This window comes from Colletotrichum abscissum (assembly GCF_030869225.1).
Source record: "Colletotrichum abscissum strain IMI 504890 chromosome Unknown Scaffold_9.1, whole genome shotgun sequence".
NCBI classification, from domain to species: domain Eukaryota; kingdom Fungi; phylum Ascomycota; class Sordariomycetes; order Glomerellales; family Glomerellaceae; genus Colletotrichum; species Colletotrichum abscissum.
In genome coordinates this window covers 717,176-737,252 of record NW_026850536.1, presented here as the reverse complement: position 1 = coordinate 737,252, position 20,077 = coordinate 717,176, and the positions used below count along the sequence as shown (strand labels likewise).

General features: G+C 53.5%; 9 protein-coding genes across 9 annotated transcripts; 4 read left to right on the top strand and 5 right to left on the bottom strand.

Moving 5' to 3' along the window:
• Window positions 1-697: 697 nt before the first annotated feature.
• Window positions 698-2,289, top strand: CABS01_04739 (endoglucanase B; the record flags this gene model as incomplete). Its single annotated transcript, XM_060538109.1, has 2 exons — window positions 698-875; window positions 962-2,289. The coding sequence occupies 2 exons, from the start codon at window positions 698-700 to the stop codon at window positions 2,287-2,289; spliced, it is 1,506 nt and encodes a 501-aa protein (XP_060389771.1).
• Window positions 2,290-4,000: 1,711 nt separating this feature from the next.
• CABS01_04738 (uncharacterized protein) lies at window positions 4,001-4,300 on the bottom strand (the record flags this gene model as incomplete). The annotated part of the gene is made up of 2 exons (XM_060538108.1): window positions 4,001-4,069; window positions 4,148-4,300. The coding sequence occupies 2 exons, from the start codon at window positions 4,298-4,300 to the stop codon at window positions 4,001-4,003; spliced, it is 222 nt and encodes a 73-aa protein (XP_060389770.1).
• A 1,847-nt stretch (window positions 4,301-6,147) lies between these two features.
• CABS01_04737 (uncharacterized protein) lies at window positions 6,148-6,569 on the top strand (the record flags this gene model as incomplete). Its single annotated transcript, XM_060538107.1, has 2 exons — window positions 6,148-6,290; window positions 6,353-6,569. 2 exons carry the CDS (start codon window positions 6,148-6,150, stop codon window positions 6,567-6,569), a joined length of 360 nt encoding a protein of 119 aa, XP_060389769.1.
• A 449-nt stretch (window positions 6,570-7,018) lies between these two features.
• CABS01_04736 (uncharacterized protein) lies at window positions 7,019-7,318 on the bottom strand (the record flags this gene model as incomplete). Its single annotated transcript, XM_060538106.1, has 1 exon — window positions 7,019-7,318. The coding sequence occupies one exon, from the start codon at window positions 7,316-7,318 to the stop codon at window positions 7,019-7,021; it is 300 nt and encodes a 99-aa protein (XP_060389768.1).
• A 1,184-nt stretch (window positions 7,319-8,502) lies between these two features.
• Window positions 8,503-11,666, bottom strand: CABS01_04735 (SNF2 family domain-containing protein; the record flags this gene model as incomplete). The annotated part of the gene is made up of 8 exons (XM_060538105.1): window positions 8,503-9,367; window positions 9,418-9,516; window positions 9,568-9,840; window positions 9,900-10,480; window positions 10,600-11,013; window positions 11,062-11,154; window positions 11,270-11,328; window positions 11,384-11,666. 8 exons carry the CDS (start codon window positions 11,664-11,666, stop codon window positions 8,503-8,505), a joined length of 2,667 nt encoding a protein of 888 aa, XP_060389767.1.
• Window positions 11,667-12,434: 768 nt separating this feature from the next.
• On the bottom strand, window positions 12,435-13,197 carry CABS01_04734 (cysteine dioxygenase type I; the record flags this gene model as incomplete). The annotated part of the gene is made up of 3 exons (XM_060538104.1): window positions 12,435-12,559; window positions 12,610-12,859; window positions 12,925-13,197. 3 exons carry the CDS (start codon window positions 13,195-13,197, stop codon window positions 12,435-12,437), a joined length of 648 nt encoding a protein of 215 aa, XP_060389766.1.
• Window positions 13,198-14,305: 1,108 nt separating this feature from the next.
• On the top strand, window positions 14,306-15,583 carry CABS01_04733 (uncharacterized protein; the record flags this gene model as incomplete). The annotated part of the gene is made up of 4 exons (XM_060538103.1): window positions 14,306-14,531; window positions 14,585-14,714; window positions 14,772-15,369; window positions 15,437-15,583. 4 exons carry the CDS (start codon window positions 14,306-14,308, stop codon window positions 15,581-15,583), a joined length of 1,101 nt encoding a protein of 366 aa, XP_060389765.1.
• A 689-nt stretch (window positions 15,584-16,272) lies between these two features.
• Window positions 16,273-18,728, top strand: CABS01_04732 (wyosine base formation; the record flags this gene model as incomplete). Its single annotated transcript, XM_060538102.1, has 2 exons — window positions 16,273-16,318; window positions 16,402-18,728. 2 exons carry the CDS (start codon window positions 16,273-16,275, stop codon window positions 18,726-18,728), a joined length of 2,373 nt encoding a protein of 790 aa, XP_060389764.1.
• A 435-nt stretch (window positions 18,729-19,163) lies between these two features.
• On the bottom strand, window positions 19,164-19,957 carry CABS01_04731 (MAS20 protein import receptor; the record flags this gene model as incomplete). Its single annotated transcript, XM_060538101.1, has 4 exons — window positions 19,164-19,280; window positions 19,349-19,449; window positions 19,531-19,776; window positions 19,897-19,957. The coding sequence occupies 4 exons, from the start codon at window positions 19,955-19,957 to the stop codon at window positions 19,164-19,166; spliced, it is 525 nt and encodes a 174-aa protein (XP_060389763.1).
• Window positions 19,958-20,077: the final 120 nt, after the last annotated feature.

The window sequence follows — 20,077 nt, the reverse complement described above, 5'->3', positions numbered from 1 at the left end:
CTAAAGGGGGGGCGTGCAAAGCGGTTGAGCTTCTTGCTGAACAAGAGTGCCACTATTCGCTTCCGCCCCCAGCTAGTGCTTCTTCCAACAGGATGACGGAGCCTCGGAGAGGGTCAAGGGCACTATGGAGCATCCGTAGTGCAACTGTGCAAACCGCTGCCGCCCTCCCTCCTTGCTACGCAGTAGCCCGACCCTCTCTCGCGGCTCGCCCTGTCATGGACCGCTGGGGTTATGGACCGTTGGTTGGTTGATATAAATCCATCTCGGTGCCCTCAATATCGGGCCGCTCCCTCTTTTTGTTTCTTGACCCCCATCGCGTTCTGTACACAGCTGGCCGCTGATACCACACTCCCTTCTTGTTCGTCCTCTTTCTTGAACGAACTTTACATTCATTATACCCACCAGAGCCAAACAACTCTTCGTCAGTTCGTTTGCTCCTTCAGTCTCTCTCGTCCAGCACGAAGTCACTGTTGAACAGTTCCACTCCTTGAACAAGGCAAAGCCAAGCGCTTACACCAAAGCAACAAAACCACCAACTACATTTCAGTCCTTCATTCGATATCTTCGATTTCGACTTTCTTCAGCAGGCCTGCTCTCAGCTGTACACAGAAACCCATCTTTTTCGGACCTCGACGTTCTTTCTTGCACAAAAAACGCAACATCTCATCTCAGGATACCCAACTTTCAACCCATCAAAATGAAGTTCTTCACCACTGCCCTGGCCATGGCTGCCGCTGCCAACGCCCACACCCTCATGTCCAAGCTGTACATCAACGGCGAGTCCCAGGGTGATGCTACCTGCATCCGTATGCCCAAGGAGGGAGACACCGCCACCTCCCCCGTTGCCGGTCTGACTAGCGACGACATGGCTTGCGGTAAGCTACTACCATGCCTCCGTCCAGGAACAACAAGCTTGGGCGCTGCTCACTTTGATATTCATATTTACTGACATCACCCACAGGCAAGGACGGCCAGATCGCTGCCGCTTACACCTGCGCTGCCCCCGGCAACTCCAAGCTCACCTTCGAGTTCCGCCAGTGGCCCGATGCCCGTGCCGAGGGCTCCATCGACCCTTCCCACAGGGGTCCCTGCTCGGTCTACGTCAAGAAGGTTGACGACATGACCACCGCCGCCGCTGGCCCCAACTGGTTCAAGATCTGGGACGAGGGCTACGATGAGTCCACTCAGCAGTGGTGCACCGACAAGCTCATCGCCAACAAGGGTCTTTTGACCGTCGAGCTCCCCTCTGGCCTTCCCGCTGGTTACTACCTCGTCCGCACCGAGATCCTCGCCCTCCACCAGGCCGTCAGCCTTCACGACCCCCAGTACTACGTCGGCTGCGCCCAGATCCATGTCTCCGATGGCCCCTCCGGCGCTCTCGAGATCCCCTCCCAGTACTCCGTCAACATCCCCGGCTACATTGACGGCTCCGAGGCCGGCAACAACTTCAACCTCTACGACAACCCGCAGTACCCCTACCCCATCCCCGGCCCCGAGCCCTACAGCCCCGTCGGCACCGCTTCCGCCAGCGCAAAGTCCACCTCCTTCGAGGGCGGCGTTCCCTCTGACTGCCTGATCAAGAACGCCAACTGGTGCGGTAAGGCTCCCGAAGCCTACACCACCCAGACCGGCTGCTGGGCCGCTGTCGACGCCTGCTACGCCCAGGGCAACGTGTGCTTCGACTCCGCTCCTCCGACCGGCGCCGCCAACTGCTACGTCTGGAACGACAACATGTGCAAGGGCATCTCTGCCCAGTGCACGGCCGGCAACTGGCAGGGCCCTCCCACCATCGAGATGACCGCCAAGACCGTCGCCGCCCCCGGCGCCATCCCCGCTGCCGTCAACCTGAACCTCCTCGGTGGCTCCGCCAACACCGCCGCCGCTGCCGTCGCCTCCGCCACCCCCTCCAAGACCGCTGTTGCCGCCTCTTCCTCTGCTCCCGCCGCTACTCCTACGGCTGAGTACGCCGCCGAGGACCCTATCGCTACCAGCGCGCCCGCTGCCACTGTCGCCCCCGTGACCTCGGCCGCCCCCGTTCCGGCTTCCACCTCCGTTGCCGCCCCGGCCGCTCCTTCCGCCTCTGCTCCCGCCTCTGGCGCCCTTGTCCCCTCCACCGACGGTACCTGTGGTGGCAGCACCGGCTTCACCTGCGAGGGCAGCACCTTCGGCTCCTGCTGCTCCGCCGCCGGCAAGTGCGGCAGCAAGATTCTGCAGTGCAGACCCTCTTGCGGTTGCCAGACCAAGTTCGGTCTCTGCCTCGAGGCCCGCAGCCTGACGAAGAGCAACTAAAGCAAGCAAGCTTAGTTTCTTCCTGACCCACACCAACCTCTCCATCAAACTACATCACGACATCAAAACAACATTAGAACGTGATCATGACGACGACATGAAAGAAACCCCCTTCTTCCATCAGTGGATTCAAAAACTTCCTTCGCTTCGCTTCGCTTTTTTCTTCGACGAGTCTTGCTCTTTTTTTGCAACATGCACCTCGCTTGCATCATTTATCTTCAACTAGGGGGTGGAAAAAACTTTTGGGGTTTGGTGACAACACATACATCACGGCCGGGTTCAATGGTGTTCTTTTTTGCGAGTGGGAAAAAAACAAATTACATCGGAACAGGAAATCATGGGCACTGCTTGGGTAACTTCTGGTGTTTTTTTGTCATGTGCCATTCTTGTATATAGTGTACAATTTGATCATAAACAAATATGGATCTTTCAAAGTGCCTTTCTGCCTCTGTATAACGGCATGGGAGTTCGGAATCGTGATTCAATGTGTGTCAAACGTCTATAACTACATGTAAGTGTGGCCATCTCCTGAACTGAGAGACAATGACTTCCACGAATTGGTACTCTCGCATTGGTTGGGCCATCGGCTTTTTGGAGGAGCTAGAGTTTCCCTTCAATCACAGATATGCATATCCCCACAACTACGTAGTTGTCGAAAATACAGTTGCTTGCCAGTCGGTAGTACGAAAGTATTCACTGGAGAATACAGAGCAACCGCGCGCTAGACAGCAACAATGACGTCTTCAATTGTTTTGTGACAGTATTGGGCTGAAATATTGTAGGGAAGAATCCTTGGACCGTCCATTACCTTATCTATATAGTGCCCTCCCGGGCGTTGAGGCCTTCCAGACGGCGAAGTTTGTTTTACGGCCATTTGTTAGCTCTTTTACACTCGTCTTCTTAGCTTGTCCGTCATTAGCTCAGTCTTGAGCGCGTTCTACTCGACTCAAGCATGGTTGTCGGCTCGTCGCCTTGGCGGATCGTTTGTCGTCGAGGTACCAACCGCCTTGATCGCGAGTATTGATGCAGGATTTGACAGGCATTTTCATAGTCTCGAGAGTTTGGCGCTTTTGAATAGCGAAGACTGAGAAGGTGTGGCGTTGGACTCTCCCTTTGTTTTTTCCTCTTGACTCTGTTTTCCCATTCTTCCCATTCTTTGCAGTCTACGGAGTACCCGCAATGCGGAAGTTGCTTCGGGAAGGCTGACTTGTGGTGTGTTAATAGACTGTGAATAAAGTTATCCCGCTGGCTGTCTGAAGTTGTCGCGCACTTCATTGTTACTCGTGGCACCTTGAATCACGAGACGGATTTCAGATGATCTAGCCACTCAGTATACGAGCACTCGTTGTTGTGAGATGAACTTATTGTGAGACCCAAACCGTTATGGTTGGTTGTGAAGAATGTCTATTGTAGCGCCGGGCGATTGAGGAGGTATCGTTTACAGAAAGAAGTAAATTCCAGCAACGCCATCCTGTCATCCCTGGCCGCTTGTTCATCCTTCGGTACTATTGAAGAGTGCCTTTCCAGTCCTGCATGAGTCGTTGGATTCAACCGCTCTTTCAAGCTAGCTGACCGTGCCACCCAATATGCTGTCGTCCCCCCCCAAATATGATGCAAAAGTTCGTTCAAGGAAATCAAAGTCGTCGCACCGTGACTATACCCCCATAAGGTAGTTGTCAAAAGTCCAAGGTACATGTATACATGGGCATTCTTAGGGAGTGCAGCTGAATCCGAAAGGGCTCTTTTTGCACAATCCCGAGGTGACGCGAGTGCCGCCAGGCTGTGTACAGGAGAGATCAGCCCATGCGAAAGGCCTGAGGCTTTGCCATTGATCTGGTAAAGGTCGGGTTGTACTTACTGAATCCTCGCAGGTGACTTTGCACGCTACGCCGACGTTGTCCTTGGTACAGCTCGGTGCCTGGGTGCACTGGCTACTGACTGTTGGGGACTGGGCCGCGGCCTGGCCCACGAGGATGGCGGCTGCGAAGACGAAGAGAGATTGGAAATGCATGTTTGTTTCGTTCGGTTTTGATTGTGAGGATGGAATGATGAACAGCTGCAGGAGGGTATAGTTGAGTAAAGAAGATGAAGAAGGAAACTCGGAAAATAAAGACGCGGTTGTCGTCCGTCTTAATGTATTCCTTCAACGACTCCCCACTTGTCTCTTTTCCCCGTCAAGTCATTATTACTGCACGGCCTGATCGGCATCAAATTCCTTGATGAACGTGTGCCGTTCGGTATCCCACATGGTGGATTTAGATTGAAACTTCTGCTCGCAATTTAGAGTTTTCCCTGTTGAATACTTACGGTACTGTACCATGAAGCTTTATTATGGTATGTTTGGGGGCGCAGAGGCATTATCGTGGCCTTGGTGGCCGCTTGCGCGTTGTGGCTGGGGGGTGGGATGCGAGTCATAGGGCTGTCGACTCGGCTGGGTATTTGGAGTGGGATCTGCTTCAACGGGCCAGGAGCTAGGGGTTTCCGAAACCTCGGAATTCCGTTTGTCCATAATCTGATTTGGATTTAAATTTTGTGGTATTTACTTGCTTGTACTTTGAGAACTTTGTTCATTCTTGCAAGAGAGACTTTGACTTCAAGATGGATGATGGGATGAACCTCCTCCGTATTGGACCCCCAGCCGACGTCCAGCGGCAAACTCACGCAGTCACTGAGGCAAGATGAACACCAAGCCAATCCTAAATCGACTGCCAAAATGGAGAAACTCATATAGGCTCACGACAGCCCCCTTAGAAATGGTCTATGCGGTGGAATCTTTAGCTCGGAATAGTCACCAAGCCCACGCGTGAACGGCACGGCTGCACATGACTCGGCTTCCGACAAAGTTTCATGTAGACGAACGCCTTTATTCGCCCCGTCTGTTTCGTATGAGAAAGCTGACGCGCAAGTTCCATGTTGCTCGCGGGCCTCCCGATCACCTTGAAAGCTTGGGCTGCGTGCAGAGATTGATGCTGTTGAACGAATGCTGGACGCACAGACATCATGGGATTGGAGAGCCGGATGAAGGTGCCAGAAGTAGTCGGTGATGTTTGTAACAATAGCTTTGAGGGTTCAATATAGCTTAAGCCATGCTGAGGTATGAATCAACGTGGGCCGTACTGCTAATGAGCGCTGATGAGCCACGCCACTGCTCTACGAAGCTGCTGGTGACAGATTTAACTTGCAGGGCAGCTTCAGCACGTCCTAGGTGTTCAAATGAAGGTTTGTCGAGCAATTGTTCCTCTCCTCTCGGGGAAGTTCTTCAAATGATGGCTGGGTATTCACCGATAAGCATGTGTCGAAAGTTCCCGTCTCTTCTGGCATTGAAAATCTAGCGACCAAGGATCTGCCGCACGTAAAAAAGAGCAGAAGATGGCGGACACGGGACGCAATATGGGCAATTCTCTGTTTAGACAGCCTTCCGTGTGGCATACACTCCAGCATCCCGATCCTGGCAAATGTTGAAGCCCCCGTCTCCGTCAAACCCATCCCGGAGTCGTCCCCGGTGAGCACGGGCCTCCCGCCTCCGGCCGGCCAATCTTAGCCCACACACGGCAGAGCTTGTCTCCCAATCGGGTAGGAGGCTGATGGTACGTAGCCATCTTTGGCATACAAGGAGGGGGTTACCTACCACCCTACCGAGATGTCATCACACCTCCAGACTTGATGGAGGGGAATACGGGAGTACATCAGAATGGAGAAACCTAGTTTATTGCAACGTTTTTCATCCTCATCAAATACAGGAGCACCGCGGACAATAACTTCGGCCCGATTCATATCGCCATGGGCGGACTGCGACTCCCCAATATCGACGACTTGATGGTAACAGCAGACAACCCTTCGAGAGCCGACGTATCATGAATGGGTCACGTACCCCCCGTAGACGCAGCCGAGTCCAAAGCATTGCAGCGCTTCGCACAGCAGCAGCGACCGGGGCTGCTGGATATCCCCTCAATCTGCCTCTTTCCTGTCGCGCAAAGGGGACTCGAGGCTGATATCACTGGGTCGCTCAGCCCACTTCTAAGTCACTCGAATCTATCCCGAGTCCCCGCCGGTCTCTACGAAGAGTTCGAAACGAGGAGTTTGTAGCTGGCGCAAGCAAGAGCGAGGGGTATTTCGTCGAGGCAGGCAGCGTCGCCGAGCTCTTCCAGCATGGATACGAGCCATTTGGCGGCGACCAGATCCGCCCTCACCACCTGGAACGCCTTCTAGATCATTGGCGCGGGCTACTTAACGAGGATGTCTGGGGTGTAGGGCCGCAAGGGATGGAGGGCTCTATTTAGTTGTGTTGTATTTTATGCATTATGTGCGTAAAAAAGCTCACCGTTTATAAATATATCTCTACATATGATTCCCTTTATGTAGTATGTACTAACATATACGTATCGCTTGAAATTGATAAAGTAATAGTACTCCATGATACGCGTAGAGCTTTTGCTGGAAAAGGCACCCCTTTATGACGTCTAGCCGCACCACCAGCTACATATCTGAAAGGTTGTGAGCAAAGTGGCGGTGGGCGGGCGGGCGGGTCGCCATGAGAAGACGGCTATGCCTTCGCCAGTAATCACTCCCAGTAAATCACTATAATGACCAGACGCCGCTGGACCGGGCTTATAAGTAGTCAGGCAGGTATCTTCAGATCCAATTCTTATGCAAGTCTGTGCTCTGGTGGCTCCGTGTACAATGCTTGAATCCGTTCCAAATTTGAAAGCCTCTCAGCCGCTCTCCCTCTTTAACAGCTCCCCCTCTCATCTCCAGGGCAAGAAATGCAGCACTGATAACTCTTGCCATCAAACGTCGCCGGGAGACGTCTCGGCACAAAGGTGCCTGGAGCATCACAGACGACCTGGTCGCTGTAGATGCCTTGAGGGGAACCGCCGATCCGCGTGCAGAGTTCGCGGGAGTGGTCGATCCAGGCTTGCATGGAGATTTGGCCGCCGTTGGGACTGCATGATTTCCGGGTCCATTGGCAGGTTTTGGCACTGGCGATGGCCAGGGATGAGGCCACGGTGAGGAGGAGGGTGAACTTCATTTTGGGTTGTTCTTGAGGTTATGGTCTGAAGGGAGATATGGTTGGGGTTTCAGAGAGGACTACTTCGAGCTGAAGGGATGTAGTATCTTGCGTTTTCAATTGAAGTTGCTGAGTTGATGTGAAGCAAGGGCTATGAGCTGTTGGCTGGTGGTACGGATACATCCTCTGAGGGTGAGACATGACGATGAGTTATATACCCCTGAAATACATCTGCCTGAAGCAATGTGAATAGCTTGTAATTGGTACAAGTCTCTCGTAATCGCAAGCTCGGTGTTTACGCTTCCCCGTACGCTACGTTCTTTCCCATCCCTCCCGATGCAGTGTCACTTATCCGTAAGACCTACTAGCTTAAGGTTTCGTTTAGCTCCGTTTACATTCATGACTCGAAGCCGAGAACGAGTAGGTCGCAATGTAGAGAGGGTAATTACAACTGAGCCATGGCCCAGCTTGCGGCCCACCGCAAACGTATGAAGCGAGTATCCGTCCTCGTATTGCTTAGATCTGTACGGATGTAGTGGGAAGTATGCCAAGTGGATAAGGTGCTAAGAAGAATCTCAGAGTTTCGGATCTGCCCCATATGAGTTGTACTCTGTAGTAGATTGACCTCCTCATATCATCCTTGCACAGACCACTCTGCGGCGGTCTCGAGTCCCGACAATCTGGAATATTCCGTCGGCGAGATCCCCTGGATATTGGGATCGGACTGGACGAAACTTGGGTTGAACCACCTGGCCAAAGCGTGCCGTTTGCATAACTCATTTTGAGTTCAAATGGGTGGCGAAGCGATTATGGTCTATTTCGTATTGGGAGTTTTCTGCGAATCCTGACTAGCGAGAAGAGTTGTAGGAGTTATGATTAGAGGTAGGAAGTCTTATAGTTGTCTGAGGCCTCGCAATATACTCGGGTGGGTAGACCGTTGTGAAAGCGCCGGGATTGCAGATAGGTAACTTAAGAATATCCTTTCCTGTGGTTCTAAAGTTGATGGAGGGACTGTTCCATATGTTTTGCGGTAATACATGCAAGTTTGAGTCACCTCGAATAATGTCTAAAGCCCTTTTTGGCTCTGAATGAGAAATACAAGTATGGATACATGATGTTGCTCTAGCAATGCCTTGCCGCACATCGAACTTTTAGACGAGCCAGACTTCTGACTACTTTAGCAATGCGACCTCCTTCAACGCTCTTCAACCAAGCAGCTTCTTCAGATCCGCCATGCGGGTCTCCTGAGTCTTCTTCCCCTTATTCTTCTCTTGGAACGCCTTGCCGACCAGCGTCCGCTTCTCCAGCTGAATATCCAGCACGCGCTCCTCAACAGTCCCCTCCATAACAAGACGCCACACAGTTGTAGGTCTCTTCTGACCCAGGCGGTGCACACGATCCACTGCCTGGTCCTCAATGGCCGGCGCCCACCAGCTGTCTGCAAGAATCACCGTATCCGCCGACACTAGATTGAGACCGACGCTGCAGACGGCCAAACTCGCGAGCATCACGCGCGTCTCCGGGTCGTTGTCCAGGGCATGAATGGCGGCGTCTCGTTTCGGCGCCGTCATGGAGCCGTCGATGCGGGTGAACTTGTAGCCGGCCTCCACGAGTTGGTTCTGAATAATAGTCAAGAACGAAGTCCATTGCGAGAAGATGATGACCTTGGAGTCGGGATTTTTGGTTGTAGCCTGTAGAATCTTGAGGAGAGCCTCGGTCTTGGAACTCTTCGCGTCGGCATCAAAGTTCTCATCTTCCTCTTCGCCGCCCTCCGGGGCGGGCTCCAGAAGCGCGTCTTCATCGAGCTTGTTACGGCACATGGGACACTTGCCCTGCGTCTGAATGACCTTTGAAATACAGCCGCGACAGAAGACATGCTTGCAATGAGTGATGACAGGGCCGCTCAGAGTATCGAGGCAAACGGCACAGTCTTCCTGGGTTTCAACAAAAAGACGAAGCGCCTCTTGGAGGATCTTGGTGTTTTCCGAGTTGAGAATAACGACAGATTGGCCTTCGAGGGCCTCAAGAAGATCGGAGATTCTTTTGCGGCAGAGCGTCCAGTGGTTGCATCTGAGGGAATGTTAGGTAGAGCCGATTCATCAAGAGCGGGCAATACTGACACCTGACGAAGGCGGAGAAGGCGCTCCAGTACACTTTGAAACTGGCCCTTCCCGCCCGTGTTGTTTTGGTACTTTTCAAGCGCAATTTGTGCTTCGGACCTATGTTGATGCATGAGCTTGGTCCCCCAAGTGGTAACACGGGCGACTTACAGCAATGCTTCGTACTTGTTTTTCTCGTCTGGCCTGAAGGCAATGCGGTGGACATATTCCGTCTTGGGCGGAAGCTTCAAGTCAACGAATTTCATGTCTTTCTTGCGTCGCAGGCAGAGATCTCGCATTAATAGCTGTAGGAGAGCCTCTGCCGTCTCGTTCCCTTGGGCAAGGGGCCGTGCGATCACGCTGGTGAAAATGGCAGGTTGCTCGACGCCACCATTTATTCCAAGAAACTGAAGCAAGGACTGGAAGTCCTTGATATTATTGATGCTAGTGACAGTAAGCCTGAGTATGCTCAGTTTGGTTGAATCCATCCCCGGCACACTTACATTGGAGTTCCGGTCAGGACCCATCTGGATTTAGCGTTAAGCTTTCGACAAGCTATGGCAGCCTTGGTCTTTGCGTTTCGGATCGTGTGACCTTCGTCAAGTACAACGCGAGTCCAATTTGTGGCGACAAGGGGTGGTAAAGGTGCGATGGCCTTTTCCTGGCCTCCCTCCTGGGCAAGCTTGTTGTAGCTGGTGATGACAACTTGATACTTGGCCAACTCATTCTTGGTGGCCTTGTTATTTCCATGATAGGTAAAGATCTTGGGCAGATGCTCCTTTTTGACATGCTTGCGGATCTGTTGATCCCAGTTGCTCATGACGCTCAACGGAGCAACGATGAGCGTCGGACCGCCCCCTCCAGTCAAGATCAAGCTGATGAGTTGTAAAGTCTTACCAAGACCCATGTCATCCGCTAGTATGCCACCCGAAAGGAGCTTGGGTGCACTCTGTACCACGAAGTTCGTGGCCATATTGTGGTACAAGTTACGGCCGTTCGGATGCCATTTCCACAGTTGAACACTCTCCTGAGAGCCCTTAGGAGGCATCTGGGGGTTCTCTTTCGACATCATCCACGCCAGACCCTGTGTCACGATCAGCCAAAGTGCACTGTGACCCTGAAAACTCTCGATACGTATGAATTGAGGGGGGGAAGGGGCTTGTAGCCCGTAGACCAGCATGCATAAAGCTCGAGAGGGCTCACCTGTAATTGGTATGGCAGTAATGTCGACTCAAGAACGGCGGGCTGCTCTGCCATCGGCATTTTGGACAAGAAGTCCTCGTCCATTACGAGCGACTTGACGGCATCACCGCGTGGACGGCTCGAAATTGCCTGACTGGCTTGGGCCAGGTCCTCCAGAGACACCTCTGGCTCAGCAGGGTTCAAACCAATTGTAGACTGGCTGCCCTTGATGCCTAGCATCTTTCTCTGCGCTTCTGCCTCGGCTCTCGTCTGCTTAAGTTCTCTAGCCTTGAGCAGTTTGTCCTTCTTTAGCTTGTCCTCCAACGCCGAGCGGTCGACTGGGTTGCTCGAACCATAGAGCTGTAGACGAATGGGGCAGTCAAACATGCCCTTCTCCCCTGTAAGAATAGCTTCTATTGCGATCTCATCCCGATCCTAGCACAGGTTTTAGTAACGATTAGAATGTTGGATCAAAGTACGTACAACGTATGGCGCTAGCTTTTCAACTACTTTGCGTGGAAGATGGCCGATCTGGGCGCCCATGACGTTACACACTCGGATGGCATTGCGATCATACTATGGTCATGTTAGATATCTGACGGCAAAGACGAAAGCTCAAATTGGAAAAGGATTCTCTGAGCTTGTGATAGTTGTGATTTAGTACCTGATTACTGGGTTCTCTCATACATACGACCACCTCGCCTGCAGAGGCATATCCATTGTAGTAGCGAACGCCGACAATCTTGTTGTCTATAATATCGGATCAGCATACTGGGAAAACCCCTACGAAACGCAAATGCCGTACCGAGAATCCCATAAAGTTCTCTTGGTGGGCCATCCGGAGCTTGGGTCAAATCGACAAGGTCGTCATCGTTGTCAATAGACTGAGTCGAAGAGCGAGGAGCAAGAGCACCTGAGCTCAAATGGGGCTGGGAGCTTGATGGGGTATTTCCGTAAACCCTGCCGCTGGCTGGACTGGGGCCCAAGCGATGGCTAGCCGGCCTTTTGCTGGGTCGTTGGACGGATGAGTCTTCGCCATCGCTACTGACAAGGTCGATGACAGCGATGCTGCGCTTCTTGGGTGGCATCCTCAATGTCCGAGCCCCCGGGCTCTGGGGCCGTATTCTGGGGCCGGATGGGTACTAATTCGTGAAACAAAAGAGCGGATTGGGGAAAGCTGTCAGCTAAGGGAAAGTGACAGGTTGGTACCGAACGATTCCAGATCTGGCGTGCCGAAACTGGGTAGGACAATTGGGACCTCTCACAAATCGAACCAGACGCGATAGACGCGTCTCTCGCGTACCCGGAGTGATGGGATCGACACAGGGATTCTCTTACACCAGCAGCATGAGGCTGGTGCTGTGGCTGGAAAGATGCAGGCCTGTGGCTGAGTCATTCTCCATCTGGTCACCTCGTGCAAGCACGCCATCGTCAAAAAGATCCACACAAACCAATCACCGTGGGTTGCAAAATCACGACATTTCACGTGACCTGCCTCCGGGCCCGTCTGGGTGGTCTCTGGCCAACGACGACGACTCTGCGGCTCTTGCACCTTCACAACCTCACTTCATTCATATTTTCTTGTCTCAGGTAATTCTGTGATGAATTTGCTATCTTATGGTACCCAAAAAACATACGGAAACGCGGCAGGTTGAGCTTGCCGACGGTATCTATCCACTATATACGGTGGATAGAGCATTCATGCCATCATCATTCATCAGTCTACCGACAAGCGCTCTGCGGCTCTCGGCATCCCTCAATTGTATATCAAACAGGATAAATCCAAGTTCGGATCGTCGTCGAAGCCAAATACGCAAACGCCCAGGACGAGAAAAGAACATCGACACCATCACCATTTACTGCTTCGGCAGTCGGCGGCCGTACGCCGAGTAGTAGCCGCACTTGGCTACATGGCTACTCTTGCTCGTCTTCTCATTGAAGATGTTGCAACCACCCTTGGCAACGTTGGGAGGGGTGTAGACTACGAAGTGGTCAGTCATGTTACGGCAGAGACGGCGAGGTAATTCCTACGGTGAAGGGAGACAGCGAAGTCGCTGCCCTTGTTGCAGACTCGGTGGACGCCAAGTTCGTCTGCCATATATGCCACCGCATTCTCCTTGTGTGTTCTTTCAGAGATGATTTGCATTGGTTGTTCTTCGTTGCCTTCTGGGAAGGCGTAGCGGATCTCAGTGAGATCGCCTTTCAGAATCTTCATCAGGCAATGCGCATTGCCGTGATCGTGGATGGGGCTTCCCTTGCCTGGCGACCAGACAAGCACAAGCTGTGTGGCATTAGCCATGATACTACTACCTGATGCCACGAAGTCGTGGCCACGCGTCGACTCACCAGGTTGCTCTTGCCATTGCCTTCGTCAACAAGGTTGCGGGTGTATCCCATGCTCTTCTCGGCGAATGCAAATTGTACCCATTCGCTTTCCGTTGTGTTATACTCTTCCATTAATTTCATCAACTCGTTGACATCGACGTCTGCCGAATCAAGTCCCGACGACGGGCCAAGCGCCTCCTTCAATCCCAATACGAGCTCGTCGAACCGATTGACATCGGTCTTGAGGTTATGCCCGAAGGCGGAGGTGATCTTGGTCAGGATATCGACGGCCATGGTTGCTATGGAATGCTATCAAGTTGGTGATGTTGTTGGTCGTGGTGCTTGGACGATTGTTGCTTTGGATGGTTCTGTTGGGAACGTGTCGTGCGGGGGGCTGGACTCTTTTTGCTCGTCGGTGTTACGAATCTACCCGGTGACCGGGCCTGGCTGGCATTACCTGATGGAAACGGGCGGGACTGGCGGAACTACTGGATGATCCGACTTCGGCGGGTGGGTCGTCTCGTCGGTCCTGACTTTTCTCTTTGAGACAGGGCAATCTGTCCACGTTGCCAGAGCGCAGCGGACAATTAGTCGGCGACCAATTTGACGTCTGGTGGACTGGTCTCCAACAATAGGCGCCTCTGGTTGGACGAGATAACCTACTTTACCAAGGTCGAGGGATCCCGGCAAAGCCGCTGATAGGCGACGGTGAGCTCCGATACTTTTGGGGGTCAGATGGCCAAACACCAGACGAGATGGGCCTTGTTAGAGTTTCACGGGACTATATCTAGTCAAGAGATTTTCATGCAGATTTTTGATATCAAAACGAATTCTTGACAACATGAAATTCTCATCTTGCCAGTTGAATGGGTGGATCGCTGCCGGCGTTGGCCGATAGCCGCACCGCCTCAGAGTCAGCTGAGCGGATCCGGTGTGGGGCTAGTTACCAGAATGGGTTCGTCTAGATTACTCACGCTAGGAAACGGCTTAACCTTAGGTAAGAGAGCCAGAGTCATAGGGACACTTGCCGCCCTGAAATTCCTTCTTCAGTGTTGCGCGGGTGAACTCTTGTCAATTATTTTGCTTCATCTTCTGTAACAGAAAGAAATCGCCATTGAGTTGTTCAGCCACCAATAGGCAGATTCAGGAACAGAATTTTGTTGAAGTCATCTGGTCTCTTAGGTGCTCTTCTAGGCTATGGCAACTGTTAGCGCGACCTCGACAATTCAGTCGGGAGCGCAACGAAGTTGTCAAGATGCCCCGACCTCATGTACGCCTTGTAATAAGGAAAACGTAGGTTGGAGGAGAATTGTCAGGAACTTCACACCCTCGTAAGCAAACTTTCGAGAGGCAATGATGAACTAAAGTGTGTCTAACATAATGCAGATGGTTTGCGGTTACAATGGGAACGGGGATAGTCTCAGTTCTCCTTCACAACCTGCCTTACAACGCAACATGGATCTCACATGGTCTTGCCGGTGCCTTTTTCGTGCTCAACATCGCTCTGTTTACCGTATTCACCGTCATCACAGTGCTGCGGTACGCATTGTACCCCGAGATCTGGAAGGCCATGGTTGTACACCCTGCCCAGTCCATGTTTCTTGGCTGTTTCCCTATGGGGTTTGCCAGTTAGTCGCGAAGTTCTCCCCACACCACAGGATATACTAATCTCTGTGGCCAGCCATAATCAACATGATGATATTCGTGTGTGCACCTGCCTGGGGCCAGTGGGTGGTGAATTGGGCATGGGCATTTTGGTGGCTTGATGCCGCTCTGTCAATGGCAACATGCATCTCGGTGCCCTTCGTCATGTAAGTGACCTCACCACACAACGTTCAAATTCGAGACTGATCAACCATGTTCCGAAGGATTCATCAACACCGCCCGGGACTTCAGGCAGTAACAGCCGCAAGTCTTCTCCCAATCGTCCCAGTCGTAGTCGCATCTTCAACTGGCGGCATCGTCGCCGAGGCCCTCTCAAACCCATCTCACGCCTTCACAACCCTGATCGCATCCTACGTTCTCTGGGGTATCGGCATCTGCTTCTCGGGCATGGTCCTCGCGCTCTACTTCCACCGCCTGACGATCCACAGCCTCCCGCCCAAAGAGGCCATCGTCTCCGTGTTCCTGCCCATCGGACCCCTGGGCCAGGGCGGCTTCGGCATCCAGCAGCTCGGAAAGGTGTCCCTGAAGCTCTTCCCCCAGACTGCGGCTCTTGCCGTGGCGGCTCCGGGGGCGGTGCACGGCGGAGAGATTCTCTACTTTATCGGACTCTTCCTGGCGCTCGTCATGTGGGGCTTCGCCCTCGTCTGGTTGTCGTTTGCTCTTATCAGCCTTGCTACAATGGAGAAGATTCCTTTCAACATGGGTTGGTGGGGGTTTACGTTCCCGCTGGGCGTGTTGGCGACCTGCACCGGCATGCTGGCCCAGGACTTGGACAGCCCCTTTTTCAGGGTCATGACCATGGTTTGTCTCTCTCTCTCTCGTGCCTGTCGATGATTGTCCGTCCGGTTTTGCTGATCTCTCCTGGCAGATCTTCTCGCTCTCTGTATGCTTCCTCTGGCTGCTGGTTGCGGTGAGAACACTTCATCAGGCTATTTCTGGGGAAATTTTCTTTGCGCCGTGCCTGAAGGATATCCGAGACAAGCAAGCGCAGGCAGGATCGGATAGAAGAGTTTGAACAACTGGTTCGACATGAAAAACTAAAATCAACAACGACTCAGTCTCATGCTGAGCAAATGGCTGCCTCCTTGGGCACAACTGGGTCTATTTCCTGTACACCAGTCAAGCTCCGGTGCGGTCTCTTGACCAGTACATATTAGTGATTAATCTGGTGTGATATCCACCATCAGCCATGTAGGCATCTATTATGTGTTCAGCAGCATTGAAACATGATTCAAGTGCAACACGTAGATTTCGGTTCGAGTTACAAGCCTAAATCGTTTAGAGAATTTGACTTCAACCTAATTTTTGCAAACAGCTTCTCGATAAAGGCGGGCTCCTGTCTTAGTCATGTTGTTCTCACCTTGAGATGCCCTCCAGCCGGCCGAGGTGCCATTCAATGCCAATGGTCAGCAACCGGGGAACCCCAAAGACGCTAATGGCGGGGTCGATGAGGTGCAGGGCCAGGCCTAAATTTCTTTGGCGGGGCACCACTAAACACCCAGGTCAGCCACTGGGAAAGTTTGACACTTGAAATAATTATTGCAATTGCGCTCGCACCCACTGGTCAAAGCCCATTTCGCACACCCCGCCACTGCTCATATGCAACTTGGAAGAAATCACAACTTCAAGGCGCGTTCCTCCAAAAAGTGACGAAACAATCCGCGCATAGCTCGTCTTCGAGCACCGCGCTCCGTCGCAGCACCAATGGCTTCCACTCTTCAGCCCGTAGGCTTCAAGGCCATGTTGAACGGTGAGTTGGCTCTTCTTGCCTTTGGTGCCTCCCGCCACCTCTGTTTCTCGTTCAACCGCTCATTCTGCTTTTCTTGCGCGTAGACGTCCACGATGTTTGGCAGCAAATTCGCATACCTGTGATCTTGTTCACGGCCTTTGGACTCTTGATTCTGCGCTTCTACCTCCATTCTATCGAAGAGAAGAGCGAATTGAAGGCCCTGCCCAAGGCCTACAATAGAGAGAAGCCCGAGACGAAGCCTGTGGAGGAGACGAAGAAGAAGGATGTCAAACCAAGCCCCCCGAGCCCTATTGTCGAGTCGAAAGCGCCAAAGTCGAACGGACCCAAAAGGATAAAAGGCGGAATCGTCAAGCGAACTTCTTCTAACGACGCAAAGGGAGAGGCTCTGGTCCGCAAGGTCAGGCCTCTGGTCTTCTTTTCAAGCATCACCGCAAACACGCCCAAGATCGCAAAGGGGTATGCAGAGGGTCTGGAGAAGGAGCTGCAAAAGGTCGCTGCGGAGACCGACTGCTCGTTCATGGCTCCTGAGGTGCTGGATCTTGCCGAGGTCGACTTTGACGACTATTTCATCACCCCGCCCAAGTCGGAAGAGGACCCCGCGGATCTCTTTTACCTGTTCCTCCTGCCAAGCTACAACATCGACACCATCAACGACACCTTCTTGGAGCACCTTCAGGAGACCCACCACGACTTCCGTATCGACACCGCGCCGTTGTCCTCGCTGCTCGGATACTCCGTCTTTGGCTTTGGTGATAGGGAGGGCTGGCCGACGGAAGAGGATGGATTCTGTTTCCAGGCCAAGCAGGTCGATAAGTGGATGGCGAAGCTGACGGGCCGGAAGAGAGCCTTCCCTGTCGGAATGGGCGACACGAAGAGAGACTACACTGAACGCTTGTCTGAATGGTCCGAGGGCGTCGTCGATGTTCTCGGCATGCTGGCTAAGACTGGCAGCCTGGGAGAAGGACTCCCAGGAAGCGGCGCCCCTGAGGAAAGTGACGATGAGTCTGCAGCTGAAGACGACGACGAGGTGTTGATCGAGGACTCCGAAGTGAAGCCCGAGAAGCTCAAGAGCCGCAAGAACATTGATGACGTCGAAGACCTAGGGCGCATCATGAAGAGCTCCAACCCCGACGCAGCCACAAACGGCCGCGCAGCTAAATCGGCAACGGCAACGGCTGGATCAGCGGCGCCTATAGCCGTGGACTTTACAACATACGGCAAGACGGTCGCGAAGAAGACCCCTCTTAACGCCGCCAAGGAGATGGTCCCCAAGAACTCGCCCACGTACTCCTCGCTCACGAAGCAGGGCTACTCCATCGTCGGCTCGCACTCGGGCGTCAAGATCTGCCGTTGGACAAAATCAGCCCTCCGCGGCCGCGGCTCCTGCTACAAGTACTCCTTTTACGGCATCAACTCCCACCAGTGTATGGAGACGACCCCGTCGCTCTCGTGCTCCAATAAGTGCGTCTTCTGCTGGCGCCACGGCACCAACCCCGTCGGCACGACCTGGCGCTGGGTCGTCGACCCGCCCGAGCTCATCTTTGATGGCGTCAAGGCGAACCACTACAACAAGATCAAGATGCTCCGCGGCGTACCCGGTGTCCGCGCCGAGCGCTTCGCCGAGGCCATGCGCATCCGGCACTGCGCCCTCTCCCTCGTCGGCGAGCCCATCTTCTACCCTTACATCAACGAGTTCCTCGGTATGCTCCACGCCGAGCGCATCTCCTCCTTCTTGGTCTGCAATGCCCAGCACCCGGACCAGCTCGCCGCCCTAAAGGCTGTGACGCAGCTGTACGTCTCCATCGACGCGTCCAACAAGGAGTCCCTCCGAAAGATCGACCGCCCCCTGCACCGAGACTTTTGGGAGCGCTTCCAGCGGTGTCTCGACATCCTCAGAGAGAAGCGCTTCAAGCACCGCACCGTCTTCCGCCTGACCCTGGTCAAGGGCTTTAACGTCGACGACGAGGTCGAGGGCTACGCGCAGCTCGTGGAGAAGGGCCTCCCTTGCTTCGTCGAGATCAAGGGCGTCACCTATTGCGGCACCTCGACAGCGTCCAACGCCGGCCTGAGCATGTCCAACGTCCCCTTTTACTGGGAAGTCCAAGAGTTCGTCACGGCGCTGGAGAAGAGGCTCAACGAAAAGGGGCTCAAGTACGGCATCGCCGCAGAGCACGCCCACAGCTGCTGCGTCCTGCTCGCGAGCGATCGGTTCTACAAAGATGGCAAGTGGCACCCGCGCATCGACTACCAGCGCTTCTTTGAGCTGCTGGAGGAGCGGGGCGCCGATGGAGACTGGAAGCCCGAGGATTACATGGGCGAGGCGACGCCCGAGTGGGCTACCTGGGGCAAAGGCGGTTTCGACCCCAGAGATGACAGAGTCGACAGGAAGGGCAGGAAAATCGAGGCCTAGGTTATTCGGTAGAGGAGTACATCAAACGGAAAATCAAAAAGGCGCCGGCTGCATGCTCTCAAGAGACCAGTTACACACGCATTATGAAATTGTGGAATTTCGTGAATCTTCTTCATCTTCTTGCCTATTTGTCCCTGCCGGGATCATCAATATACACTTGGTTTCTTTCCTCTTACAAAAACCTTCTATCAAAACAGCCCCAGCCGGCCAGGTATTGTACAGTGAAAAGTCGTAATTCCTCCTTCCTCTTCTCGCAGAATGCCGGGGGATTACGTATGGGGTGGTGGATTCGCAGCATCACGCCATTGGTGGAGTGACTGCGGATTCTTTGGAGGCGAGCGCGCGCCGGAATGTGTGTGTCCAGGTTTTGGGGGATGTGAGAGAGTGGAGGGGAACTCGTTATGGTGAGAGCTACATCGTCAAAACGAAGATCTTTTAGTCCAGGCCGACGGTGGGCATGCCGCCGAGGTCAACGTTGACGCCACCCTGGTACTGGCCAATGTTGAGAGAGGAGTCGTAGGCGATCATCTCGGCGAGAACGTCAAGGACGGGCTAGATATAAGATCAGTTTCAGATCAAATGCTGTAGCAATTTTCCGGGGATCCAAGGAGGTCTCTTACCTTGGGAACGGTCTTGTCGTAGATGCCGATCAGGTCACCAGGCGTAGGGTAGACCTTGAGGCCCTTGTAGAACGCAAGCGCGGCTTCAACAGCGCGCGTGGCTGTAACATCAACAGTTGTCAGTAAGCTGAGCCATCTCGCCTCATTCCGGGTATTTCTTCTCGCATAGGGGTTGGACTAACGGTCGGCGGACAGCGTCTCTCCCTCGGAAACCTGCTGGAGGAAGTATGCCTCCTTCTGCTCGACGTCGGTAGGGAAGCCCTCTTCCTTGGCCTCATCGACGGCCTCCTTGATGGCTTGCCTTTGTCGGACGGTCTCCTGCTGGGCCGACTCCTTCTCGGCCTTGTGCTGACGGCGCTCGTTTCGACGCAGTTCTCTCCGGAACTCAGCCTTGTTGCGTCGCTGGTAGTCGAAGAAGGCGGCGTACGCTTTGATGACGAACGTTAGCAAACGCGGCTCCAATTAAACTGGTCCCTCGGTCCTATTGTGGAATTGGCAAAGGGAGAATTGTGATATCGGGGTGCGTCGAGGTGTCGAGGCAGACTCACCAACCAAGCCGGTAACGGCGGCGGCGACTGATGCCGTCACTATCGTGGAAGTCTGGGACATCTTTTTTTCTGGAACTTGGGGAAAAGCGGACGGAAGGTTTGGCTTTCGGTCTACAGCAGTCGGAGCTGATAGCGACGATGAGAGCTGATGGGGTTTGTGCTCAGGTTCACAACGTTGCGC